The sequence below is a fragment of the Vulpes lagopus genome, chromosome 9, assembly GCF_018345385.1.
Source record: "Vulpes lagopus strain Blue_001 chromosome 9, ASM1834538v1, whole genome shotgun sequence".
Lineage (NCBI taxonomy): Eukaryota > Metazoa > Chordata > Mammalia > Carnivora > Canidae > Vulpes > Vulpes lagopus.
In genome coordinates this window covers 49,283,636-49,311,419 of record NC_054832.1, presented here as the reverse complement: position 1 = coordinate 49,311,419, position 27,784 = coordinate 49,283,636, and the positions used below count along the sequence as shown (strand labels likewise).

Here is a 27,784-nt window from a genome sequence, read left to right as displayed (position 1 = left end):
ATTTTCACACTCATTTTACCTTTACAAAATGAAGAAGAACAATGTTTCTTTTATTTTTTTTATAGATTTTATTTACTTATTCATGAGAATACACAGAGAGGAGAGAGAGAGGCAGAGACATGGGCAGGCTCCATGCAGGGAGCCCGACGTGGCACTCGATCCCAGGACTCCAGGATCAGGCCCTGGGCTGAAGGCGGCGCTAAACCCCTGAGCCACCTGGGCTGCCCACAATGTTTCTTTTAAAAATAATAGTGTACTTAGGAACTTGCTATCATTGAAGGGTCGTAATAAGTATTAGTGACTTAAAGTCTTCTGAGTGTTATGTTTTGTTGGATCTCCAGTGTTTTTAAAATTTAAGAGTGCACATCAGTTTTGTCTCAAGGATACACATTAAATGCCCTCAGCCCAAATTCTTAGCAGACTTTGTGTGGTGTGTGGATCGTGGCCTAAAGACATGGGTCACCCCAGAAAGAGCCAGGTTTCGCAGTTGCTTGTATCATTATAAATGAGGAATTACACTGGAGAGTCGTTAGAGTTCTAGCAGATGGTCCTCTAAAAGTGGCTGTTATATGTAAGTGTTTTATGGGAACTTAGAGATAATCAGATAACACTACAAATAATGCCTGCTGAATATGCAGTAGGTAAGAAAGTATCAACACTCTTAAAAATCATTTTGGCTTCTGGACTCTCAAGCCTATGAAACCTACTTATGTAGTTATAATACCTATGTTTTTCTGTATAAATCTTTGCAAAGCTGAGGTCATTACTGTTTGTTTTTATGACCCTAAGCGATACTCAGTTTTATTTTACCAAATAAACTACACAGCTATCAGCTAAACAATAGCTACATAGTGATAGCTATTATTTCTAACTATACTTTAGTAAAATACAAGCTTTTTCTTTATACAATGGAGACAGCCACTCCCCAACCAATTTTTTAAATAGCTCTTCTTTCCTTTTTGAATCTGTCGTGTTTCATAGATGCTGAAATGTTTTTGTAAAGAGGAATGTCTTTATACACCGTTTTAAAATAATGAGATCCATTCCAAATATAGAACCACATGGCCCTTAATTCAGTAGTGAGCATATATTCCTTTCAGAACTTCACAAAAATTGTGAGGATAGTTACCAATATGTACTATTAACAATAGTAGTCAAAAGTATTTCTTACATATCTTTCTCAAAATTGTGCTTTTTCTTTCCAGAAATATAATTCCTTCTAGAGTGTATTCCAGCCTATTTGGTTTACATGTATTTAATGTACATAGGCTCTTCTATTTGAGTTAGATGATGGGTGTGTCAGAAAAGCTATGAAAATATATTTGCAAATGCATGTATTTATCCTATATATGCAAAGGCAGTGGTTATACAGTATATATGTACAGAGATGGAATATATATGTACCAAGATGGAATAGATTTTTCAGTTGACACAAGAAGGGAAAAACATATTTCTTGCCTATGACAGAGCCCTTTACAAATGTTAACCTGTCAGACTTTCTCCTCCAACAGAATCTCTGGCTGCTTCTATCAGGAATTTTGGCCACCAATAAAATTCATCATGCAGTCATTGAAAGCAATGGATTTACCAATTAATACTGTCTTGTAAAATTATCTCAAAATTATTTTAAAAATCAAATTGTTATTTGCCTAGCTGAGAAGTTGGAGTAGTAGTGTTGATGTAGATGCATATATTTAAATCAAACTAATAATATCAATAAGAACCAAAAAGAATAGTAGACATTTGTCCACCCATTCGTTCATTTTAAACATTTCACTTACAAATTAAATGAATTTAAGAAGAGTTAAGCATCTAATGTGTTCAAAACCCTGAGCTAAATTATATAAAACAGTGTTAAACTGTTTTAGACATTTGTATATTTATATACATGTGTATTTATATATACATATACATATAATGTATAATATACATCATCTCTACATTTAACTTAGTAAGAAAATAAGAGCTACGTGAAAGGATAAAGATCATAAGTAGCTCACTTTATTTTTACATATTTCTCACTAAAATTATGTATAAAATCAAATGAACGAATTTATCCCTCCTTGCCAAATTTCGTATAACCCATTGACCAGAGATTTAAATATCTTAAATGAAACAATAGCCCAAAGAATTTATTTTGTTGTTTATATTTTGTACCTACATGATCTCTCAGCAGTATAGTTTGAAATTTTTTAAGTAATAACATATTCTGAGAAAAATTTGTAGGTGGAATTTGTTTTGAAACCCTTCAGTGACCACACTATTGAACCAAATATATTTAAAATATACAAATGTATAAAATAGACACTTCTAATAAAAGACATTAACTGTAAGACAAAGACTCTATAAAAGGAGACTCAACACCATTGTCTACTTTTCAAATTATCGGCTTCCTAGTGTATCTAGTCCCCGAGAGGATATCTCACTGCAGATTATCTCCCTATCCAGGGTGGGGTTCTCTCCAGATGCAGATGCAATTTTCATATTGTTCTGAGAGACATAGAGCTGTTCAGGCTACATCCTGTCATGTTGCTTTAGTATGGACATTTGTAAATTACAAACCATTGCTACCAGTGTGTGTGTGTGTGCAATTTACCATATGAATATTAATTTCTATCTGTTTCATCACCTTGGAAGCTAAGAGCCTAATATGTCATATTTCTGAATAAATATAGCAGTCTGTGTAGAATTGGCTAATCTCTGGAGTCTGACCTTCCCAGAATATTACTCCGACAGATTATCTCATTATTTGTATCAGAAATCATAAAAATTATTTGTAGCAGTATCTCAAAAATTTCTAACAGATGTTGAAAAAGGGCCCTTGCCAATACTGAATGCTACTACCTGAGTACATGAAATGTACAGTCCAGATGAAGCATAGATCCACATAATCATCTTGGCTCCTCTGCAACTATTGTGGGTTTCACTTGCAAAGTCAAGGACTCAGAGAAGACGGATGAGACATGAAAGTCATTTCTGAAAGTCTGTGTATGACCAAAATGCCAGAACTTCTATGATATCAGGTCTTCATTATGTATATGCCATTATACTCAAGGACTAGACCATAATACCAAAGGCAAGATACCTATAGAATCTCAATTGCACCATAAGATAAATATCAACCAGGGCTGTGATGTGTCACTTGTTAATTAAAACCTCTTCAGTATGTTGATTCACAAGAACCTCTTTTGAGAAAACGTGCTAACTTCAAAATTACAGTGATTTCAGATATAATATTATTAGAAGCTTTCTCATATCTCCACCGGTCCCTGCAGAAGCAATTTGGGAAAGACCTAGTAGAAAGCACTAGAAATCAGAGTCCAAATCCAGCTCCAGAGAAGTTATCAGATAGAAAACTGAGCATCCCAGAGGTTGCATAACTGCTTAGTTATTCATCTAGAAACCTACAGAGGAGGTTATACCGTTCATAGGATGAAACCCAATCACAAGGCAAACTTTGAAAAATTCATCTTCTTTTTTAACTCCAGTGGAGTTAACATACAGTGTCATATTAGTTTCAGGCATACAATATAGTGATTCAACAATTCTTTTTAAAAATATTTTATTTATGCATCAGATACATAGAGAGAGAGGCAGAAACACAGAGGGAGAAGCAGACTCCCTGTGAGGAGCCTGATGTGAGACTCAATCCCAGGACCTGAGGATCATGCCCTGAGCCAAAGGCAGACACTCAACCACTGAGCCACCTCGGCATCCCTGTGATTCAACAATCCTATATGTCACTCAGTGTTCGTCATGAAAAAAAGTACTCTTAATCAGCTTTAAAAAAAATGTTGTGGAAAATTTGTATCGTACCCTATAGTGCTAGTTTACAAATGTTAGAGATTCTCGTATGTATAAATCCAACCGCAGCATTCCTAAAAAGGAAGATTGGTTTTTTTTCACCGTCTGATAATCTATACTAGTTATGCTAATATTAAAATTTTGGAGAAAAAAAAGCTAGTAGAAAGTCTATATGGAGACTACAAATATCTAGTGAATTAAGACACTTAAGTGGCTTAGTTACCTTATACCTACAGTTACTCTCTCCTTTCTATTATTTGTGGCACAAGAGCTTAACAAATCTGAACTTTTCACTAAGCTTATAAATAGGTGATAATTAATAGTAACCCTATAGCTTCTGTTCAGGAAAGGGCATCCATATTTCTCAATTTCTACATTTCCTGGGACTTTCTAAGGTTCTGTAGCGATTCTGCATTATGTAGCGAGGGTAGGGAAGAATTGGAATGCTTTGTGTATTTTCATAGACTGTCGCAGCAATGGGGACAGCATTTTTCCACCAAAGAGAAATTATGCTCTGAGTCAGTTATTTGCAATACCTGGATTGCTAGATGCTATCATTTATAACACTGCATCTGCATTCATAGCAGCTGAGTTTAAGGAATTTGTAAACAGGAACTTTATCTGATCTAGACATACAGTAGGCATTTTCACTATATCATTTTTATTGCTACTTAATACAACCCTAAATATTCAATTTTGTGGAGGGCAATTCACCATTGCACCTACTGTAGGGCATTTATCTATATTTCAGAAGAGCCCAGAAAACGTCAGGGGATTGGTTGTGGGATTTAAAACCTTTTACTCCAGGGCCAGTCTTCCAAAGCCACATCAGTAATGATTGAAAGTTGTTCAGCTCTGCAGGCAGTTTAGTAGCCTACATGAAATCACTTAGTGGTCCGAATTGAACTCCTGAGGGAACTGTCATAATTGACAGTTGGAACCAAGAGGACAAGAATGGAATGGACCTGTGAACTAGGAGTGAGTGAATTTCTCCTGTGGGCATGACAGTGTTTATCTTCTACAATTTAGCTTTAAGTGGCCTGAGAGTTTAAAAATGGAGAAAGATGTTTTATTCAGAGGGGGGAATATGGGGAACAGAAAGCATAGTTTTATCCCAGTGGACAACCAAGAAGAGTCCTCTTACTATTTTGCCGTTGCTTGCCTCATATAATACATCGATTCAAAGTGAATATTATGATGCTTTTGCTTTGAATGTCCATATTTACATTATTTAATTTTATTTATTTTATTAAAAAAAATATTTATTCATGGGAGACACAGAGAGAAGCAGAGACATAGGCAAAGGGAGAAGCAAAGAAGGCTCCCTGCAGGGAGCACAATGAGGTACTCGATCTCAGGACCCCCTGATCACACCCTGAGCTGAAGGAAGACGCTCAACTGCTGAGCCACCCAGGCATCCCAAGATTATTAAATTTTATTAAAATGAACTGTAGCATACCCTTTATTATTGCGTGACTTGCAGAAGAAAGTGAATAAAAGCTTATATGTTTTGTACTCTATTTTGTATTATTTCAGGGAAACTAGTTGGAGTCAATAGATTGCTGGATCTTATACATTCTGAGGGAAAATTGGCCAGAACCATCTCTGGGCATTCATAAGATACTGTGATACCTAGGATCCTGCATATAATCTTAATATAAGTCACAGACTAAGTCATAGCAGTTTGTGGCTATTTCTTTCTGCATAACATGAAAGTTACAGGGTGGTGAGTATTCTTGATACAGAGCCCAAATTGGTGTCTTCCTCCTGTAAGTTGAAACACTTTTCTGAATATGATCCCAGAGGAAATGAAGGGAAAAGATAGAACCCTCTCCTAACGACTTCAAGTGACTGAATATTTAATAAGCCCATAAACCAATGGCAAGTATATAGTAAGTGCTATGTGCTTGTTAAATATAAAGGAAGTTTCGCAGAACTGCTTTTGAAATCCATTTAATGATTTATAGACCATCTTTGAAAATTCAAAATCTCTAAAATGGAACTTCTTTTAGCAATGTTTACGACAGGCATTAAAAAAGAAGGGTTATGTGACAAAGAATGAAGTGACACTGATTATTTGTTCCACACTTTATTCTGACTGTGTGTCCGTAGCCCGCTAAGGTTCTTTTCAAATAAGTCTTGGTTTTCACATGAATGTGGGTTGACCAGTCAGAAACCAAGGTAATGGGGCCTCATGGTCCACAGCCCTCTGCCAAACAATGGTTCAAAATCAACCAGTACAATCCATCCCTTATATCACAAAGGGCACTATCCTTGATTGACTTCTTTTCCCTAGTCAAGTACAAAGAGCCTAATTTTGTTGTATCAACTCTATATAGCTCAGCCAGTCTTCTGCCTAGGTCACGTTGACCAGTGGAGTTATCTTGGAAGCATAATTCCGTTGCCATCCTAGACAATTTGTGGGACTGAAGGATCTATTTTGTAGAGGAGAAAGCTTTTAAGAACATTGCATGCAATAAATTTCCTAGACTTATGCCAATTTGTTCATATTCTAGAGAATTGAGTATACTTTGGGATAACTTTATGAAGTGAATACTTTTGAGTTATATCACCATATGGTTTTATCTCTTTGAATTCTTTTTGTTTTTAAAGTTGATGGTTAATTTTCCTTATTAGTAGAAATCTCACTAGAATCTTATACATTGAATTTGGTGATAAGACAAAGAGAAAATGCTTACGTGATCCCTGATGTAATAGATATAACACCAGTCACAGTCTCTCTAATGTCTCAAAGAAAGTTTGCTTCATTTTGTGGAAACTCCAAACACAAGTAGATTCTTACTCTTGGGTGATGTGAACTTCTAGGGACTAAATTATGTCCTTTCAAAATTCATATGTTGAAGCCCTAACCCCTAGCATGACATTATTTAAAGATGAGATGTTAGGGGACTGATTAGGCTTAGGTGAGATCATGAAGATACGGCTCCCATGATGCGGTTGGATATCCTCCTAAGAAGAGGGAGAGAGGTCAGAGCTCACTCTCTCTCTACCATGTGAAGGAAGACAAAGAGAGGTGGTGGCCTTCTATAAGCCAGGAAGAGAGCTCCTACGGGGAACTGTATCAGTTGGCACTTTGACCTTTGACTTCTAGCCTTTAGAAGCATGAGAAATAAATGTCTGTTGTTTAAACCACCCAGGCTGTAGTATTTTGTTACAGCAGCCCAAGTCCACTACTGCAGGGGGAAAGAAAGGAGTTGAAACTGATTATCTGTACCCTACTTTACTGTTGCTACTCGGCCTGGCTTAACCAGTGTTCTTTCAGATTGATCATGATTCACACATGGATGTGTCTGACCTCTCATGAACCCAGGTGATGGTCTCTTTAGACCATAACCCTCTGCCAAATGATGGTTAGATCTGCTGCAGCTTGTTAAACGCTTTGCCAGAGGTGGCTTAACATTTATCATTACTCCTTACTTCTAAAATTTCAATCATTTACTAATTTAGATTTTCCAAAATAATTTTAAATCAGTTTAACACAGAGGTGGATTAATATTTCAAGTTCTTAACTAAGTTCAAAATGTTGACTCACTAATACTCATTGATTTCCAATTTATAGTTACAATAACTAATGCAAAATGGCTACCTTTTTGTAACTACAGCTGTCCATTATTTATATCTATATATTTATTTGTTTTTGCTCTCCTGTCAACTACTTAATCTTAATTACCAGAATAAAAGTACTTTTTTCTTAGTAGTTAATGGTTCTATTCAAACCTAATCACTACTATTAAGATATTTTGGCCAGAATTGTTTGCTTTACAAAATTAATGCCATTCTTATTTTTATAGTAATTTTATTTTTTTATTGCTTACAATAATTTTATAAATTTTTATGTTCTGCTTTGGACTGTGGAATGAAATACTATTATTTGGCACACCTGGGAGGCCCAGTGGTTGAGCATCTGCCTTTAGCTCAGGTCGTGATCCTGAGGTCCTGGGATGGAGACACACATCGGGCTTCCTGCAGAGAGCCTGCTTCTCCCTCTGCCTATGTCTCTGCCTCTCTCTATGTATCTCTCATGAATAAATAATTAAAATCTTTTTAAAAAAGGGAAAAGAAATACTATTATTTGCCTAATTTTTAAAACCTTCTATATCCCAGTAAGTGGCATTTTAAACCATTTTTCTTCCTAAATTATCTCATATTAATTTTCTATGAAATTTATTATACATCTTTATTACCAGTGAGTAATTATTAAAAGCAAATTATTTTATATCTTTAGATCTTTTTACACACAAAAACTAGGAGTTAAAAGGAAAATGGAAACTGGGTTTCTTGGTTCTGAAAGGGTGGTATTGCCACAATATTACGCTCAGTGTTTCAGGTACCTAGTTTAAAGAAAAGAAAAAGTTTTATAAAGAATGCATTGATGTGACTACAATTCACGTGTTTGCAAAACTTAATGAGTAGGAAGTTTCATTTTTTTTAAAGATTTTATTCATTTATTCATGAGGGACAGAGAGAGAGAGAGAAGCAGAGATATAGGCAGAGGGAGAAGCAGGCTCGCCATAGGGAGCCTTGATCCCTATGGACCCTGGGCTCATGATGTGAGCCAAAGGCAGAAGCTTACCACTGAGCCACCCAGGTGCCCTGGAAGTTTCATTTTTGCTCTGAATGTTATTGATAGTTGTAGTAACTGAATTGCAATACTGTGATAGAAGGGCTGCTGAAAGTTAAATATTTTAATACTGTTTTTAATTTCTTTATAATCAACAGTTAATTTTTAATAAACATTGAACATATACTATGTAGTATTAATTATTAAAATATAATATGTAGGCTTAACAAAGTATACATTTAACAAAGAAATCAGAATAATATTTTTTATTATATTTTTAAATAATAATGACTTTGCTGATATGCCTGGGAAGCTCCAAACACTAATTCATTTTTTTCTGAGTACAAGAGAATTCTGTTTCCATTTTTAGCTAGTGACAATCTAGCTAAGCCCTTAAACTTCATTTACTTCATCTCAGAGAATAGGATATCCATTTCTTATTTCACTTATGGTCTGTTCGCCCATTCTTCCCATTCAACCTAATGAATCAGAAAATATTTTGAAAATAGTACTTAGGGAAGACTGGAGGGCATCAAATTATTTTGAGTGTATTAACAGCCAATACAGGTGAGAGTAGAAAGCTGTTTAAAGTCTCTAGAAAATAGCTGAGTATTGATAACTAAATTACAGTGTTTTTTCTTTCATATTTGACCAGGAAATTTTAGTATTTGAAAGTTGTCCTCAAAAAAACAAAAAAAAAAGAAAAGAAAAAAGAAAGAAAGAAAGAAAGAAAGAAAGAAAAAGAAAAAGAAAGAAAGAAAGAAAGAAAGAAAGAAAGAAGAAAGAAAGAAAGAAAGAAAGAAAGAAAGAAAGAAAGAAAGAAAGAAAGTTGTCCTCACTAAATTTGTCATTGTTTATCTGAGATACGTTTGTGATCTTAAAGAATTGGAAACAAGCTAAATGCTCATCAAGAGAATGAAGAAAATGATATATAGCTTATTAGTATGTGACTTCAATATCCAATATGATGATTTAATAGCATAATAAAATGAGTGTTGAAATAATAAGTAATGGCAATTGGTCTGTAGATTGATGACTTTTTTTTTTCTAATTTGCAATTCATTTTCTTCTAAGTACTGGAAAGAAATGACAACCCACAAAATTTTAACAGTAAATATCTTCAGATTAGAATTACTTTTTTTCCTTCATTTGTATATATTTCCCTTCATATGTACATATTCCCTAACATTTACTTTTATAATGCTAGCTTTGGCTTATTTCAGGAAGTAGTTTGAGATTTAAGACTTAAATATTCACTGTAATTATAATGTCTTTCTTTATGAATGATAGAGATATCATCACATGGACTTGATTTTCTGAAGATTTTTCACAAAATAGTGTTTATGCAATATTATGGATTCTATTGAAGAACTGTCTCTCACTGCCCTGGTAGATATGTTATGTCTTCCTAAACTGTGGATGGTTTTCTGAAGAATAAATTTCAGACTTTTTGGGGGGACCTTCTTATGCTTTATTTTGTCCAAGAAGAGATGCTTAGGGATCCCTGGGTGGCGCAGCAGTTTGGCGCCTGCCTTTGCCCCAGGGCTCAATCCTGGAGACCTGGGATCGAATCCCACATCGGGCTGACGGTGCATGGGGCCTGCTTCTCCCTCTGCCTATGTCTCTGCCTCTGTGTGTGTGTGTGTGTGTGTGTGTGACTATCATAAGTAAATAAAAATTAAAAAAAGAAGAGATGCTTAAATAAATCAGTTATTTCAGTTCAGTGTTTTCCCTTTTTAGAATTATAAATCTAAGCAGTTTTATACCAACTTTTTAAATGGAAAAAAAACATTCAAGTACATTTAGATGAGTTACAAGTATGTGGAAAATGACTGTCCTCTTTTGAATGCTAAGAAATTAACGAACTATATGCTAACTGAATTTTTGTAATGTCCTTTAATGATGAATTCGGATATCTTCTAATTCAAGAAGTCTTCTCTGGTCTTCTCAATTGGATAGGATCTTTCTTTTCAGAAATTACAACTTTAGTTTTGTAAATCTTGCAGCATTTGCAAGGTTTTACCATATATTATAGGACTTATTTGAGTACTAGCTCTAGATTTTAACAGATTATAATATTTAGGGTATGATATTTTTTCCTTATTCATTTTTGTGTTCCTTTCATTTTTTTCCTAGGCTTTTAAATATAGCATGAATTACTATTGTTGGCTGACTTTCTTGAGTATTTGTATATTTCATGCTGCTATTGTTTTTTTTTTTTTCAGTATGAGTGTCTAAGTAAATCTCAAATTTAGGTTGGAAATTCAGAACCATGAACTCAAGAGAAGAATAGAATTTACTGCCATGTTAATCTTGTCTGCTCCAAAAATGTTTTCTCTTTAGTAAATTATAATGTTGTCTTTAATTAACAATTAACATATCCCCCTTAGATTCAAGGGTAGAAATCTCCTTTGAAGACAGATGAAAGGCTTTTGACTATTCTAAACATAGTTTTTATGATTTTATAGAGTATTCACCTTCTGAGTGTGGTATTTTCAGAATGAAAACCCTACTCTTAAGTTAGTCTTCATATGGCAACTGTTTAATTTTTTTACTTGTTCTTCTCAAATACATCTAATACCATCATATTTTCTGTAAACTTCTGGGACCAAAAGCATACTACATAATATGTAAATAACCAAATTTCTTCTGATTTATAGAGTAAATCTCTATATTTTTAGATGACCAGAGTCCTGTTAGCTTTTTAGGGGTACAGAAACCCATTAAAATATCACTTTAATATCAACTAAGTAAAATTAAAAATTCAGTGCCTCACTCACACTGGCAACCTTCATAAACACTTAACACTAACTCCATTCCAACTTCTAGCTTAAAAGCAGAGAGACAAGTTCTAGGATTAGTTGCATTTTCACCAAAAAATTCATTTTTCTCTTGTCATTTGTTTTGTTGCTATAACATCTCCTTGATTGTTCTTCTTACAATGTAAGCATTTTTCCAGTGCCTCAGAGCTCCTTGATTTTTCTTTTTATCAGTGGTTTTTAGGAATTTGTTTATGATGTGTCTGGGTATCTTTGTGTTTATTCTGATTAGAATTCAGTGAGATTCTTGGATCTGTGGGATGATATAATTTTCGTCAAATTAGGAAGGATTTTGGCTATTGTTCTTTGAATATCTTTGCCCTTGTGAGACTCCACATATATGTATATTAAATAAATTTCGTATAACTTACTGAGGCCCTGCTTAATGTTTTTTTAGTGTTTTATCTCTGTGTTACATTTTGGATATTCATTATTTCTACAACTTCAAATTCACAGATCTGTTTTTATGCAGATTCTTATCACCTGTAATATCCATTAAGTATATATTTTTATTTTAGATCTAATTTTCATCTGTGGATGTACTCTTTGATTTTTGTTATATATATAATTAATCTTCTTCCCGGTTGTGGGTCATATTTTCCAATTCATAAGATCTCTAGGAATTTTTTTTAAAGATTGTATTTATTTGTTTGACAGAGAGAGCCTGAGAGCACAAGTAGGGGGAGTGGCAAAAGGAAAGGAGAAGCAGGCTTCCCACTGAGCAGGGAGCCTGATGGAGGGCTCAATCCCAAGACCCTGAGATCATGACTTGTTCTGAAAGCAGACACTTAATCGACTGAGCCTTTCAGGTGCCCCAGGTCTCTAGGAATTTTTTATTGGATGTTGAAAAATTTGTATTTCATGTTGTTGAGTGTCTAAGTTTTATTTTTTTAAAGAATTATTATACCTTGCTCTGGTAGACATTTAGATTGGTTTTGATTTAGTTTGATCATCTTGAGACTTGTTTTTAAATTTTGTTAGGGTAGTCCCTGAGTACCTTTTACTGTAAAGGATCATTTATCCCCACTACTAAGGCCTGGTCCTTCTGATATCTGAACTTCATGCTCAGGGGGCCAGTTGGACACTCCACTGTTGGTGATAGGAACCAGGATGATTCTCTGCCTTTTATGGGTCTGGAAACTCATAGCTTTCAAATAAATTTTTAAACAACCTCATAAAAGCTCACCTTTTACATGCATATTCTAGGAACCAACATAGACTCAAAGGATCCCTAAGACTATTTCTGGAATTTTCTGTTTAATTGCCTCCTTTTTTTTTAAATTTTTTTTTTTATTTATTTATGATAGGCACACAGGGAGAGAGAGAGGGAGAGGGGCAGAGACACAGGCAGAGGGAGAAGCAGGCTCCATGCACCAGGAGCCCGATGTGGGATTCGATCCTGGGTCTCCAGGATCACGCCCTGGGCCAAAGGCAGGCGCTAAACCGCCGCGCCACCCAGGGATCCCCTAATTGTCTTCTTTCTTGAAATCTGCCTCACAAATTCCTGTATCCTCAGACTTCTTGAACTCTAATTTCTGTTGCCTCAACTCAGTTAGGTAGCTGTTTCTACTTTCATATACACACATATGTGTGCCCACACACATACACACAAACACACACATATCTCAGCCTTATGACCTGAAATATGTTTCTTTTCTCTAAGATGTCATGGCTCTGCAATGCCTGTGGTTTAATGTCTGAAAACAGTTGTTTCATCTATATTAGCCTAGTTTTCTGGTTTTTGGAGTCGAGAAAGTTAAAACCCTTGTTATTCTATCGTGTCTAAAAGTGAAATCCTTCAACTGATTGAAGATTCATGTATAGAGAAGTACAAGCTAAATATTACACTAGGAATTAAGACAGTTCTGCAGAGAATGTTGAAATGTTAATGACAATATTATTATAAATGCTGAAAGAAACTCTCAAGTAATCTTATGTGAGAGAGTAGATACATATAGACTTTAAGATGTTTAAGAGTCAATAAGTAGTATTACATAGTTGGCAACCAGGACTTACAGTTTTGAGAGTCATTTGCATAGAGGAAAAGGATGAAGTCAGAGAGGGCATGTTGCTATTTACAGTGAGAAGTCTAGTGCAGCTGTGTCTTCATCTTAAATTTGACTTGGGGTCATTATCAAAGGCAGACCACTGGGCTCTATCAACCAAGGGTCTGACCCAATGTAACAGTTCTTGAGTTTGCATTTTAACCAGTTCATTCCTTTTTAGGAAATAAAACATCAACCTTAGGAATTGTTTATTACTGAAAGTAATTCTATGATATTTCTAAAAATACTGATCACAAAGAGCAAAAAGAAAATAGTAGTATTTCTATGGATTGCATTATTGATGTTAGCCTGGAGTAATAAGAAAGATAAGAGATTCTGGAGACCCCAAAGTGGATCTTTAGTATATTTTTCCCTTTCATTGTGATTAAAATACACAAAATTATATGAGGAAGCTAAATATTTGTTTAAAATACGTATGTACACCTTGATTTTTCTTTTTTCAGTTGATTCTCAGAGCATTTGTCTTGAGGTATGCAATAACTCACATTGCAAAATAAAAAAAAATCAACTTTCCTTTAACCCTAACCTTGAATAATTCATAAAGCAACCACCGAAATCTAATTAAATGGAAACAAAAAAGGCAGCAATATAATCCTTGATTTTAATGATGCCATGCTATTACTTTTTATGTAATATCTAAATGTTTATGAACTCAACCTTCATTATAAAGAGTTATGTATAGTGTTGACTGTCCAATATTTAGTAAAATTTTAATAATCCAAGGTGTGATCATTAACAACCTAATCTGAAACATTTTTATGTTATTTGGTTGCTCTTGATTTCAGAAGTAGCTGGTTTAAATGCATAGATACATCCTCAAACATATTCAATTTGCATGCCTTTAAGACTTCCACCTTAATGCTCAACTTAGAAATGTCATTAAAATTACTTTAAAAATATGTATTTATTAATTGCTTTTATAGCTATAAGGTTTTGAAATAGATTATTCATATAAAAGTGTGTGTGTATATATTTGTATCACTGATAAAATGTATTAATTAGCTAATGTTTGACAATGATCATCAATGTCAGAGATTGTATCCTTGTTGAAATTTTAGTTTCAAAAAAAATTTTTTTAGTTTCACCATATTGGTTTTTTAAAACTAGTAGTCACTTTAGAAGAAAATGCCTGGCCAAAAACAAACAAAAAGAAAGAAAGAAAGAAAGAAAGAAAGAAAAAAGATGCTTAGAAAATATTGTTGAATAAACGAATGAATGAATTTTTAAAACCTTACAAAAATAAATCTATAAGTGCTGGAGTACGTAGAAATAAAGTTTCATTGAGTTTAATTAAGCACAATTAAATACTCTGCCAAGCTCAGAAAACAGTTTTTAAAATACTGGCAGTCCTTAGGCAACATAGGAACTGTTAGTTAAATGAATTAAAAATGAGTTTGAGAATAGAAATTTCAACACAGATACCCAGTCTACTAATTTGCTGATCATTGATGAAAACTAGCTACATATACTGTCTCTTTTTTTAAACCAGTATATGATATTGGTTCAGTTAAAGATAATGTACAGAATTAACTCTATCTCTTACTTGCTTCTTGTAAGTAAAGAAAAACATAAATTAATTATGTTTTTCTTATGTTCAATTTTTAAATTAATTTTAAACTCTTTTTCTCCTCTACAGCATTTAGTGGAAGTAATTTTTAGTTTCTGATAGAAAGGTTCTGATAATGAAATATCCAATATATGTACTTTTTACAGAAAATGTAGATCTAAAAATGCATGCACTCAGCAATATAAGGTAACATATACCTCAAACTTGCTTCTGAAAAACTGATAGACTTAAAATAAAAACAACTACAAAAGGTTTAGTCATTATACTGAATTTTGGAAAAATAAATCAAGAATTTATTTTATTTTATTTTATTAAGAATTTATTTAAAACTGTATGCTAAGTGTTTATAAGTGTTTTCTTAACTGCATTCTGTAATGTAATCTTCACTTTTTATGTTATTAAATTCTCTTCTCAAGAAAATCAGGAGTAAATAGGGATTTGAGGTTACCTGGTACACTGTTGAAAAATGTTAAAAGCCAGTAGTATCCATTAAAACTAATTATTTTCCTTTTGATTATTTTTGTTTGTTTCTTCAAGGATTAAAACAAGGCGAGCCAACCATGACTGGCAAAACACAGACCAGCAATGTCACCAATAAGAATGACCCCAAGTCCATCAACTCCCGTGTTTTCATCGGCAATCTAAATACAGCCATTGTCAAGAAAGTTGACATTGAAGCCATTTTCTCGAAGTACGGAAAAATAGTTGGATGCTCAGTTCACAAAGGCTATGCATTTGTACAGTACATGAGTGAACGACATGCAAGAGCTGCAGTGGCTGGAGAAAATGCCAGAATCATTGCTGGCCAACCGCTTGGTAAGTTACGCTCACATATGGTTTTCACATGGTGTTCTAGTTTTTGCACATATCTGCATATAGTTTTACTGTTAAAAAGCTGGCACTACTGCATAATATCTATCTGTTATTTAACCAAGTATAGTGTTTGTGTATTTATAATTTATATTATTTTCAAGTTTTCATTTTGTTTTTACATGTTTCTTATTTTCTCTACAAATTTATAAACTTGTGATCAAGTCTGCTTCGTAGTACTTGTTACCTCCATCAAGCCTAACAGGGCCAGGCAAATAAAAAATATGCATCATATTTAACTTTATTTGACTTGAAATGATATCTATCTTCCAGGAAATACTATGCCAAGTGAAATAATAACTCTGCCTTTTATACTGACAGCATTTGCTCTGAGGGCTAACATATTTTCCTAACTTCCTGTTTTTATTGTTTGAAGAGAAGGGATAGAAAATAGTAAAAAGAAGTCAATCTTGAGTACTGGAAAAGGAATATAATTCACTCTTTCTTATCTAGTGTGGAATCTTGTACATCATGCCTGTGCAGTCATGTGCAATGAATAATCAAATTTTTGAATAATGTCCAAGGATATATAGTTTTTTTTCAAAGGAAAGTAAATAATATAGTCTGAGGTAAGATGTGAATATACTTACAAGGAAATATTTCATACTAAATATGTAAATTAAAAAATAAAAATTAGTCTATTTTTCTACACGAGGAAAAAGCATAATTAATACATCAGTGATTCCTTAATGTGAGTATCTCTTAGCCTGTCCAGATTCATATTTTAGATTGATTATACAACATCTTCTCTCAGCATTATATTCCCAGAACAAAACTCTTGATTTTTCACAACCTCGACTTCCTTCATTCCCAGGCTTCTCCATCACAGTAACTGGAACCCTCACTTAATCCAATTTTTCAAACAAAAACTAAGGTGTCAGCTCTGATTCTTCTGTTCTCCACACAATCCAGATATAATCCATCATCATGTTTCTTGCCTTCGATATATCCCAAACCCAATCACCTTTTAGATATATACCAATGGCCATCTCATCCAGTCCACCATTATATGTAATCTAGACTACTCAAATAACCATCCAATTGGTCTGTGGACTTTCTACTCTTGCCAGTGTCCTTTGAAAACATAAATGTGATGATGCCATTAACATGCTCTTAAAACTCTAATGCTTTTTCCATCTTACCCATGGTAAGATTTATATATTCTGTACTATACCTGCATCTTCAACTTCATCTCCTCCTCTCTGCCTTTGTGTACCAAGTCAGTAATGCTGGCCATCTTGATATGCCTCAAATGTTCCAAGATTGTTAATACTTTGGAGCTTTGGGATTGCTCTTCCTTCTGCTAAGAAGACAGATTTTTGCTAATTTATTGCTTCCTACTTGATTGTGTGCTGTACTCAAAATTTCCCTGCCTGAGGCTTTTCCTGACCAACTTATCTAAAATAAGTTACTCTCTTACCTACATTGTCTATTCCATGACTGCACTTTATATATATTTTTTTCATAGCACTCATCAGTATCTGGCATAATTTATGATGTACCTCTATCATGTCCACAGATCACAAAGATATAAAGGAGTATATAAAAGAAACAAGCTCAAAGCATAGACAAATCAAGTTAGAAGCATGTTAAGAACATTGCATTAGGGACGCCTGGGTGGCTCAGTGGTTGAGCATCTGCCTTCGGCTCAGGGCGTGGTCCCAGGGTCCCAGGATCGAGAGGGCTTGAAGGGAGCCTGCTTCCCCCTCTGCCTGTTTCTCTGCCTCTCTCCCTGTGTCTCTCATGAGTTAATAAATAAAATCTTAAAAAAAGAACATTGTATTATTCAGACATAATATAGTTATAACAAATTTTGGGGAAGCCATAGAATTCAGTAAAATGAGAGTGACTTCTGAGATGATAGTCTTAAGGGGGGAAAAGATTTTTACATAACTGCTTGCTACAGACCCACAAATAATCACTTTCATATAGGAATATACTTTTTATTTACCTTTCTCTAATTCATTTTTTTATATTTTAAAGAAAGGTAAGATTTTCCAAAAGACACTGGTAAGTTTTTTATTTGTTCTTATTTCCCTTAATGTCTCAAATCGGCTTGTTTACCTTGAAATGGAAATTTTCTGATAATATTTGTTTTTCTTTCTAAGTTGAAATTCTTATTTCAAGGCCACATTCCAGCAATGTCAGAGAAATACCCCTTTATTGCCTGTATCCTGACTTTTATGAAAATAGTAGCTACTTGTAGAAATGTTTTGATTATTTTTTTTAGAAATTAGTTATCAATATATGGTCAATTAAAAGTCTAATTCACTTACTCATGAACCATATATTTTTAAGTAATTTCTATTCACAATGTGGGGCTTGAACTCAAGACCCTGAGATCAACAATTGCATGCTCTTCACTCACCAGTGAATTATAGCTAATTTTCCAGAATCTGGTGTCCTCCTACTGCTCAGTTGATTACTCTCCTGTTGAGAAGAAAGCAAGGAGAACATCAATACTAAAAATTTTGTGACTTATTTAGAAAAACCCAAGGGAAAAAAATGGTGACACTGAATCACTATGCTCTGAGAGCACAGAATTAAATTGTGCTTCTAATAAGATATCATTTCTCATTTCTAGTCATTCATCTCAGATCCTCTTTGTTGTATCCTCAGGTTAATCTCTGTAGCATATATCTTGATCAGCCATAATCACTCTTTCTGCTTGAATCCAAGTGAAAGACTTTATTCTTTCTGTTGAAATCAAGTCTTTCACTACTTGTGTCTGAGCCGAATTTCTTTTCATACAAAGCAAGTGCTTTATAATGGTTAATAACTTTGCTTTTCAGATCAAGTGTCTGAATGTACCCACCTTTTCTAAAACTATATTTTTAGAAAATCAGGCAAGTCTTCGAATTGTTCCTTGTGAGAGCAGGTCCTTCAGTCAAGTCCTGAAGAAGACTTAGTTTTCCAGGAGGTATATTTGTTTCTGGCTTTAAATATTGTACTTTTGTTTTTGGTGAGGAGGCAAAACTTGGGTTTAGGTAAATCACTTGCTTCTTGAATTTTTTTTGACTCTCAGATAAAGCCTTCATGATTTGCAGCCCCCATCAAGCCCTACAAGCCCTTAATTTGAAGTGAATTGCTTATGATCAAATAATAGACCATCATATGAAATTGGTATTAGCTTCATATACCACAACTTGTGTAAGCATTCTTCTTTCTCTTAGAGTCAGAAGAAAATTAATACTGATGAAGGAATCCTTGCACTGGGTTAGTACTTTACCTGTATTATCTTATTTGATCTCAATGCATAGTTAAATAACTTCTAAATGGAAACAATCTTTTCATTTCACTATGTATTTAAAAATCTTTATGTACAATTTAGATATTAAACATCAGTAGTACCAGAAAAAAGCTAAACATTATATAGAATAGGTGAGACCTTATATTTCTATGGAGGTTCTAAATATATCCTTAATCTGAGAATAGGCTATGAGTATGATGAAACCCAAAATTTAATAAATGGAAATATGAGTGGCTGTTTTGACACTGAAAGATTTTAACTTCGAAAACAGTGTGTTGAATTGTCTTTTACTGAAAAAAAATCCATCAGCAGTTTGATGGATGGATTAGTGTGATATAAAACTAGAAATGGAACATATGCTGGGAGACTACCAAAAGAGGAATGGAAATTATGGAAATGAAGAGGAAAAAATGAGGAATAGCAGGTAGGATCACTAAGATTAAATAACTGGTTGGCACAGTGGGTGAGACAGAAACAGAGAGAGATAGAAGAATCAAGAATGATTTCCATGTTCTGCGTTGAGGGTTTGCTTTTTTTGTGTGTTTGTTTGTTTTTTTTTTTTTTTTTTGGATAGTCTTGAAAATCACCAGGACAGACAATGATTTCCTAAGGAAAAAGGTTTTTGTGTTAAGACAGTGAGTGCAGGACTGAATACATGTGTTAAGTTTGAAGGGTATGCCTAAGGATATGGAGGTGTATGGATCTATAGGATCTTGGATACACAAGTACAAACTAAGAGGAGAGATTTGGACTGACTAGAGACGTGTGTATTCTCAGCATAGATAGTGTTGAAGCTATAGAAATGGATAAGCTGACCCAGGGAAAACATATAAGGTCAGAAGACTCTTGGCTTAAAATGGATCTATGGAGAAAACTTGGGGTCAGTAAAAAGAAGAACTTTTTGGATAAGCCCTCTGAAAATTTAAGTCCAAAGTATTTTCTACAGTGCTATTTCCTCTCCTAGCTCTAAGGTCTCTAAGCTGTAGTTGACCATGGCCTTCCTAAACTTCCTGTATTGGAGGACTCTTAGCTGCACAGTCCTCAAGTCACGTCCCTTAAAGTGTTACTGATTTCCAAACTTCCAAGGCCATAGATGCAAATATTTTCTTGATTCTAATATTTTAAAATGTCATTTATGAGAGTTTAAGCACCTTATCTTTAATGTTAAAGTTTCTTTCCATATCAGTGTCTTCTATACCCAAGGCCATCTGCCCAGTTGAGTAGCAGAGAAAGCTTTATCTACCTTGCCAGGTTTCATTGTCTTTCTTTAATAAAACCATTGGCAAAAATAGGAATGTTCCTCAGACCAAATGCAAGTCAACCATTATAGATCCAGGGAGGATGATTTTATTCACTTGATTATGTTAGGGCACGTGAAAATGTAAGACCAATAATTCTATATATCTGTATTATAAAACATTCCGTGTCTTTTGGAGAAAACATCTTTTACCATGAAATTGTCATCAAATTCTGAATTGAAATTTTAAATAGTATATATTTTGCATTCTTTTCAAACTCAGATAAAATGGGAAATTATTTTAAAAGTTGCTGAATCCTACCTAAAAAATTATAGTGCTCAGAAGTTGGAGCTCAAAATACTGGAACTCTAATCTGGATTTTGAAAGTAGGTCATGGTCTAACGTCTTGATTAACTTCCCTCTCTTGGATTTTTTATTCTTACATTTTTGGCAGAGACTCCTAAATTCCATACCATAACAAGAGAAAAGGCGCCTTGGATGCCTTGAGTGGTTCATTCATTTTATCAACATGTTAATGAACCCAACAAATGTTTTATTGAATACAAAGTTTGCTTCTTGAGGTTTATTTCCCTTATAGGCATATGGCACATAAACAAATAACTAAGATGGTGGTATTTTCCTTGAGTTTAGACTTCTGTATATTTACTACTCAAGAGCAATTAAACAAAAATGAACAAATATACTTATTTCCTCAAACTCCAAAAAATATCTCGTTTTCCTTTTTTTTTTTTAACCGACTAGGATGACTCTGGAGGTGCTCAATCATCATAACATAAGCCTAAACTGAGTTCAGAACTGTAGTTCAAAGCTAAACATCTGCATGATGTCACATCTGTTGCACTTTGGGGGAAGATTTGTATGTAAATGTACGGAAATAAAAAGTGTTTCCCAATTAACAAATTTCCCCTGGAATGTCTCCCTACCTCCTTTGATGGTATCCAGTGAAGGGCACTTCACGACCTGTGACTTCAAGTAATAAAGACTCTACCTATGACCAAGGTATGTCCCAGACCTAATTGTGAGGTAGACATGTTTCCTTCCCTGCCATTTCCTTCTTCTCTCATTTCTCCCATTTCCGAATAAGTTGACTCATTCAGACTTTTGTGCGATGTGACTCCATGCCAGGTTCTGCTGCCAGGCTGTGACACATGCTTCAAAATCAGCCCTCTCTTCTTTTCCCCACTGATGTCTCTTCATTCCCAGGTCACAGTTGGCTTTCTGAGGATATTTAGCTGATAAATACCCTTAATCATATGTTTGGAGCTATGATAATTGAACGCATTAAAGCATTTCAAATAAATGAACTGGGTGGAAAGATGGGTTGTTGGCATTGCTGCCTTCCAAATACTAATCACAGCATACCCTGTGGGTGTTGTACAGAAAAGGAAACTTGGCCATGACTTAACGTAGTCGCCTTTATATGTGTTCAGTTTTTCCGCACATCTTTTGCACCACCTTATAAAAAGGATATCCCTTTTTTATCCCTGGCTTCATGCCTTTGATATGTAATGGAGGATTTCTAAGCCTCTGTGGCAAAGAACAATTGATTGCCTCTTGGTTCACATTAGTTGGGATTCTTAAAAAAATCAGAGTCCAGCTGCGAAATCAGCTCTGAATAATTTTTTCTAAAAAACACAGTCTCTAAAAGGTAAAGCTCCTTATAAAAATGAATCTCAGTTTGGTTATTCATTAAAATTTAAATTTTAAAAGATGAAATACTAATGTATCCTCTTCTTAATATTTCATTGAATTTGTATTTTAAGTTGATAATATTGGAAATATTTGTTGCATTGTTCTAATCTAAATTTAGTCATTGGAATTTTTTTTTCCTCAAATACATTATGTGTAAGATGAAACACACTTTTTAAGTGCTTAATGTTGACAATTTTTTATGTGAGAGGTCATGCCTAAAGTGTCCTTTTGTACTAAAATATTATGCAGAGGTTGGAGACTAAGTCTAGATCAATGCAAATTCCTACTGATTACACTGGCTTGATTACACACATGCTATAAATAAATATTTGTGATGTGTTTTTTATTTTTAGATTATTTCACTCTTATGATGCTTACAAAAGACACAATGATATATGAACTTACCAAGTCAACTGTTAGTAATAGGAAGAACCCCAAACAAAAGCATAATTTATCTATAGAAATCATTCTTGCTCTGAAACCTGAATATAGGTCTCTGTTGTTGAGGAGCAGAATCTAGCTTAGAAAAGGAATATGTAAAGTGGAGAATTGATTTCTTTACATTATAAATGTCATGCAAATGCTGAAGGAATTCGGAGAAGGAACATGATGAATATATTGTTAATGTTAAAGTAAATCTGATGGATAGTCTTAATCCTGGTCGCGAAGGAAGTAGTGGAATTGCAGTGGTAGAAAGGAAGATACTGGAGATCCATACTGAGTAACGGGAAAGAAGAAAAACACAGACAAATGCTTGTAACAATCTATGAAGCATGCCTTAGGAGTAGTGGATTTCAAATGTGTTCTTATCATCAGCTACCATTTTGCATCCAGAATGATCTTTTCAAAATACAAATCTAATGTTGTCACCCTCTGATAAAAACTTTCAAAGATTTATCATTGTTCTCAGAAGAAAAAGACCCTTGCTGTGGCCTACAAGTTTCTATGTGATTTGTTTCTGGCTCATCTGCAGACTTACCACTACCCTCTCAGCCTTGCTCCGTGTTCCATCTGAATTGACTCCTCTCAATTCTTTGAGCAGATCATCTTCTTTCCTTCCCCTGCCCTTTGCAAATGCTCTTTGTGTGGAATGTTCTTCCCTACTAAACTCCCTACCACCTCACCTTACTTCCTCACTTCTTCACTCCCTTCACTTGGCTATTCATCCTTCAGATCAAATATCCTTACTTTAAGGAAACCTACTCTGATCCCTCAAACATAGTTGAAATGTTTTACTTCCCTTTCTAGCACATTATCTTCTTCTTAATTACATTTTTGTATTTACTATTTTGTAACTGGGATCTGTTTCTTCTTTCTCTAAGTTCCTTGATAACGTTGACTGTGTATGTTTATATTAATCATCTTAGCACTGAGCAGAGTATTGATACTTTCATGGCAAATGGCACATAGGCAGGATGAGTGGTTGGATGGCTGGAGGAACAGATGGGTTTCCCTGAGGGGCTTTTTTCCTCCCATTGAAAGAGCAATACAGGAAGATGGAGACAAAGAGGAAGAAGGAGGAGAAGGAATTGGAAGGGGAGGAGGAGGATAAAGGTGGAGAAGCTGCAGTTGCAAGCTCCCTAGAAAGAGAGTAGTTACAATTAAGGGCTGCTCTAAAGAGAAGGCACTGAAATATTTTTGTAAGGCAACTAGGTATTCATTCTCTCTAAAGTCAGACACCCTAGAGGTAGTTATTCAGTGGGCCAGGTTTAATTTTTTTCTAAATATAATCTAGTCTTTAATAAGCATTAAATATTAAGATACATATTTTATTCAAAGGTTATAGTAAATGATATATTGGTTTTAAGAGAGATTTTATTTGTGGTCCTTAAAATGGCATGCTCTCATAGGTTTGTCTTACTAATAGCTAAATATTTCCCTAGTACCTTATCATTCTGAAAGCTCTTTCAAGCACAGATTCTCTTCTTTCATTCTTAGAACAGCACTGAGAGGTAAGTAATATGAGTATTTATGCCTATTCTGCTGGCTAGGAACTGAAGCTCAAAGAAATTAACTTGCCTTAAATCACACAAATGGTTTTGTAGTATATCAAGCTCAGTATATCCTGACCCTAATTATTTTCACTATTTATTCTTGCCAGCAGTTCTTTTCATATCAATATATCAGTAGGGTGACTGTATTCTTTACCATCTAAACCAAAATACTTCTAAGAGTGAGAAGAGGTGCTATTAAAGTTTATGCTGTCAAAGCAGGTGTAAACCAGGATGATCTGGGGCCGACTTGAATGTACAGTCCTCATTTTCTATTGCATTTGTACTTAAAGTAGACTTGTCAACTTACTTGATCTTTCTCAAGGTCAAATATTGCATAGTATATTAGTTAAAGAATGCCAGCCTCAGTATCAGATACACCCTGACATTTGAATAGGTAATGTAATAGAAATTTATTTCTTCCTCACAGAAAATGCAGTCAGTACCCTGGAGAAAAGATGGGCAGGGTCAGGCGGAGGCTCTGTTGTCCTCTTTCACTCAGGGACCAGGCAGTGGGAAGTTCTGGTATCTTTTAGTGAATAGCTACCATGGACCTGAAAGAAGTCAAATTGGCAGACAAATGAAAAGAGAGGAAGGACAAGACTCTTGACAGTTTTGTAGTTCAATCCTGGAAGTGGTGCTCCTCCTATCTGCTTACATGCCATTGACACAGCTAGACAAGGTGAGGCTGGGCAGCTCTTCCCACCAGCAACCATGTAAGCAGGTTGTCATCTTTAATGAGCATTTAGCCTCTTTGCCGCATGTAGCTGAGTAGCTTGAAGAAGCTAATCACTAAGAATCCATTTCCGTAAAATAGAAATAGTGCTTAGTTCACACTGTAATGCAGAACACATATGTTTGTAAAGTGCTTGGAACTTTGCCTGCATGTGGTATATGCCTTGTGGTAAAAATTTGCATAGAGAGATCACAGCCTGTAGTGCTAGGAGAAATCCTCTACTTGTTTTTTGGCTGTAAGATTCTGAACAGACTTTGAAAAGGTGGTACAGGCAGGTCATTATGGTAGAGTCAGTAATTGCTGAGAACAAGAGATTAGTTAAAGTGATTATAGGTGTGACAAGAGATGACTCCAGGGAAGGAGAAATTGTAAATCTGTGCTAAAAAGATGGACAGATTTAGAAAAATAATTCTGGGTGATGAAACATTACTAAACCTAGAGTCCTGATTTGGGCAGAAGTGAATGATCTACCCTGTGGATGAAGAAGTGGGCTCATGGAGAAGAGTGGAGGGAGGTAGGATCAGTGTCAGGCTGTGAAGGGTTTTGAATGTCATACTGGTGAATCCAAGTGTATAGAAATACCTACAATATGTGTTCAGTAAAATGAATATTGGCTTCAAAAGAATGTCTTTTATTTGGTAACTATTATTTGACTTGCTGTTACATTTTCTTTCTTTCTTCTCAGAAGGGGGAGGGGCAGAGGAAGAGGAAGAGGGAGAGAGAGAGTTCTTTTTTTTTTTTTTTTTTTTTTTTAGAGAGAGAGAGAGTTCTAAGCAGACTCCATACCCAGTGTGGAGCCCAACTCAAGGCTTCATTTCAAAACCATGAGATCATGACCTGAGCCAAAATCAAGGACTAGATGCCCAACTGACTGAGCCACCCAGGCACCCTTTGCTATTACCACATTTTAATTATGTAACATGCTATTTATATGCACATTAATTTGCTCATTCACTTCTTCACTTAGTTGTCAATGATTAATTTTCAGTTCTAGCCAGGACATTGCATTGGGTGAGGTCCTCTGGGTATAAAGATTACACTCAGAGTTAGTCCACTTGTTACAAGCTATTTGCTGAATATCGTATATTTACTTACTTTTTGTTGTTATGAGTAAACGTCCAGTAGCACCCTTTTCTAATTGTGACAACCAAAAATATGTCCAGATACTATCAAATGTCCTCTGAGGGTCAAAATGACTACTAGTTAAGAATCACTACTTTAGAGCAATTATAGTAAAATAAACTCTATTGATTCAGAAATGTTATATTAGCTTTAATCAAAGTAAACTATATGAAAACAATGCTTTGAATTATTTTGAAAATAACTCATAGCTTATAATAAGAACAAAGCTGGGCAGCTCCGGTGGTGCAGCGGTTTAGCGCCGCCTGCAGCCCAAGGAGGGATCCTGAAGACCCTGGATCGAGTCCCACGTCAGGCTCTCTGCATGGAGCCTGCTTCTCCCTCTGCCTGTGTCTCTGCCTCTGTGTGTGTGTGTGTCTCTATGAGTAAATAAATAAAAATCTTTAAAAAGAAATAAGAACAAATCTTTTCCAGTTACCCAGAAAACAAAACCCAATATGTACCTTTCATAGCAATTATAATAATGTGTTTATGAGTGTAGTTTACCATTTATATCACCAGTCTGTTTTAATCCTTAAAAACACAAACACCAGGAACAGGATTGTCTGTATAGTTGACATGTTTACTGATTTTAAACAACAACAACAAAAAACCAACAGACTTTTTCTAGAAGTTATTTTTCTTTATATCTTGAATATAATGCCTTTTAGAGATGTGATTTTTTTTTCATTAAATCTTCCATTCAGACATTTCAGATCACTGCTAGAAATGATGAAGCAAAAGAAAGCCTTGTAAAAGTATTAAGTGAAGAATACTGAGTTCTGAGACTACTCAGATGCTCAAGATGATGTTCAATACTTATTATTTACCAATACCACTAAAAGCTTGTTAAAACACAGAAAGTAAGAATTGCCACATTCTAGTTGATGTTTCTCTAATAGATAATTAGATCTACCACTACATCTATTCTACTTCATTTGGTAAGTATTCTTCTCCTGCAGATCCTTTTAGATACAAATGAGATCAATGTCTGAACATCCAGTAAGGACAGATTGACAGCCTGGGCTAAAATGATGAGTACGGATAATCATTTTGGACAATGTAGTCTATTGCAGAGCCCTTTGAGAAGTGCACAGACCTTGGGGGGAGGGGTCTAAATCTTGCAGAAAACAGCCAAAGAATGCTGCCAGTAGTAAAGAACACTTTTAGCAAGGCACTATTATATAAACATGTTACCATTTGTTCTGATAAAAAAAAAAAAGAAGGAAAAATGTTTAGTGTTTTCCTCAATATCCAGGGCGAATAGTGTCATCATACTTTTTCAACTTGATAGTTTAACAAAGTTTTCATTTCCCGGGGTATAAATCATAAATTAACCCATCAAATTAGGTGAAATTTAAATTAAGTAAATCTTTGAATTTTCCTTCCTTGGAAACTATTTGCCCATTCCAGCTTTGTTGCCCCCACTAAGGAAATGTCCAGCACATCCTTTTATTTTGAATAAACCATTTCCCAACAAACTTTATATCATCCAGATATTCATAGTGGTTATCAAGTGCACAATGTTATGTTTAGATGACCATTATATTTGTTTTTAAAAATCTATTCACAAGGCTGTACAGGGTCTTGAATAGTATATGTGAGGGGAAGTGTAAAGAATTACTTAAGAGATAATATTCAGTAAATTCATTTTTATATATTCTTTTCTGTGGTTGACAGATACACTGCCTTTCTAAACCAGTAGGTTTTAGTAATAATATGTTTATGTATGTGTAATTTTCACTCAAATTTTCAAAGAGATAATTTAAAAATTTCTTTCCAACATCCCTCATGAATGCTAGATAATTCCTTTCATTCACCCTGTCTTGTGTATAAGGAAATGTATAATATGCTGGCTGTTAAAAAGAGCATGTTTTCCTGAAGACAAAAGTCTTGGGCCATCCTTCTAACATTTTTCAAATGACTGTAAGTTATCCTTACTTAACTGTACCATCCAGAGTATACATATAATATTTAGGAAGTCTTCATCCTCTTCTGCCTTCTATCTTCATCCTTATCCTCCACTGTT

The 27,784-nt window shown here is 34.6% G+C and overlaps 1 protein-coding gene across 7 annotated transcripts in view; it reads left to right on the top strand.

Moving 5' to 3' along the window:
* RALYL (RALY RNA binding protein like) overlaps positions 1-27,784 on the top strand; it is a 709,315-nt gene that overhangs the window by 319,015 nt on the left and 362,516 nt on the right. For all 7 annotated transcript variants that reach the window (XM_041768619.1, XM_041768615.1, XM_041768623.1 and 4 more), the window contains one exon: positions 15,376-15,654. In XM_041768619.1, coding sequence (XP_041624553.1) covers positions 15,376-15,654 — 279 coding nt within the window. The remainder of the gene's footprint in view (positions 1-15,375; positions 15,655-27,784) is intronic.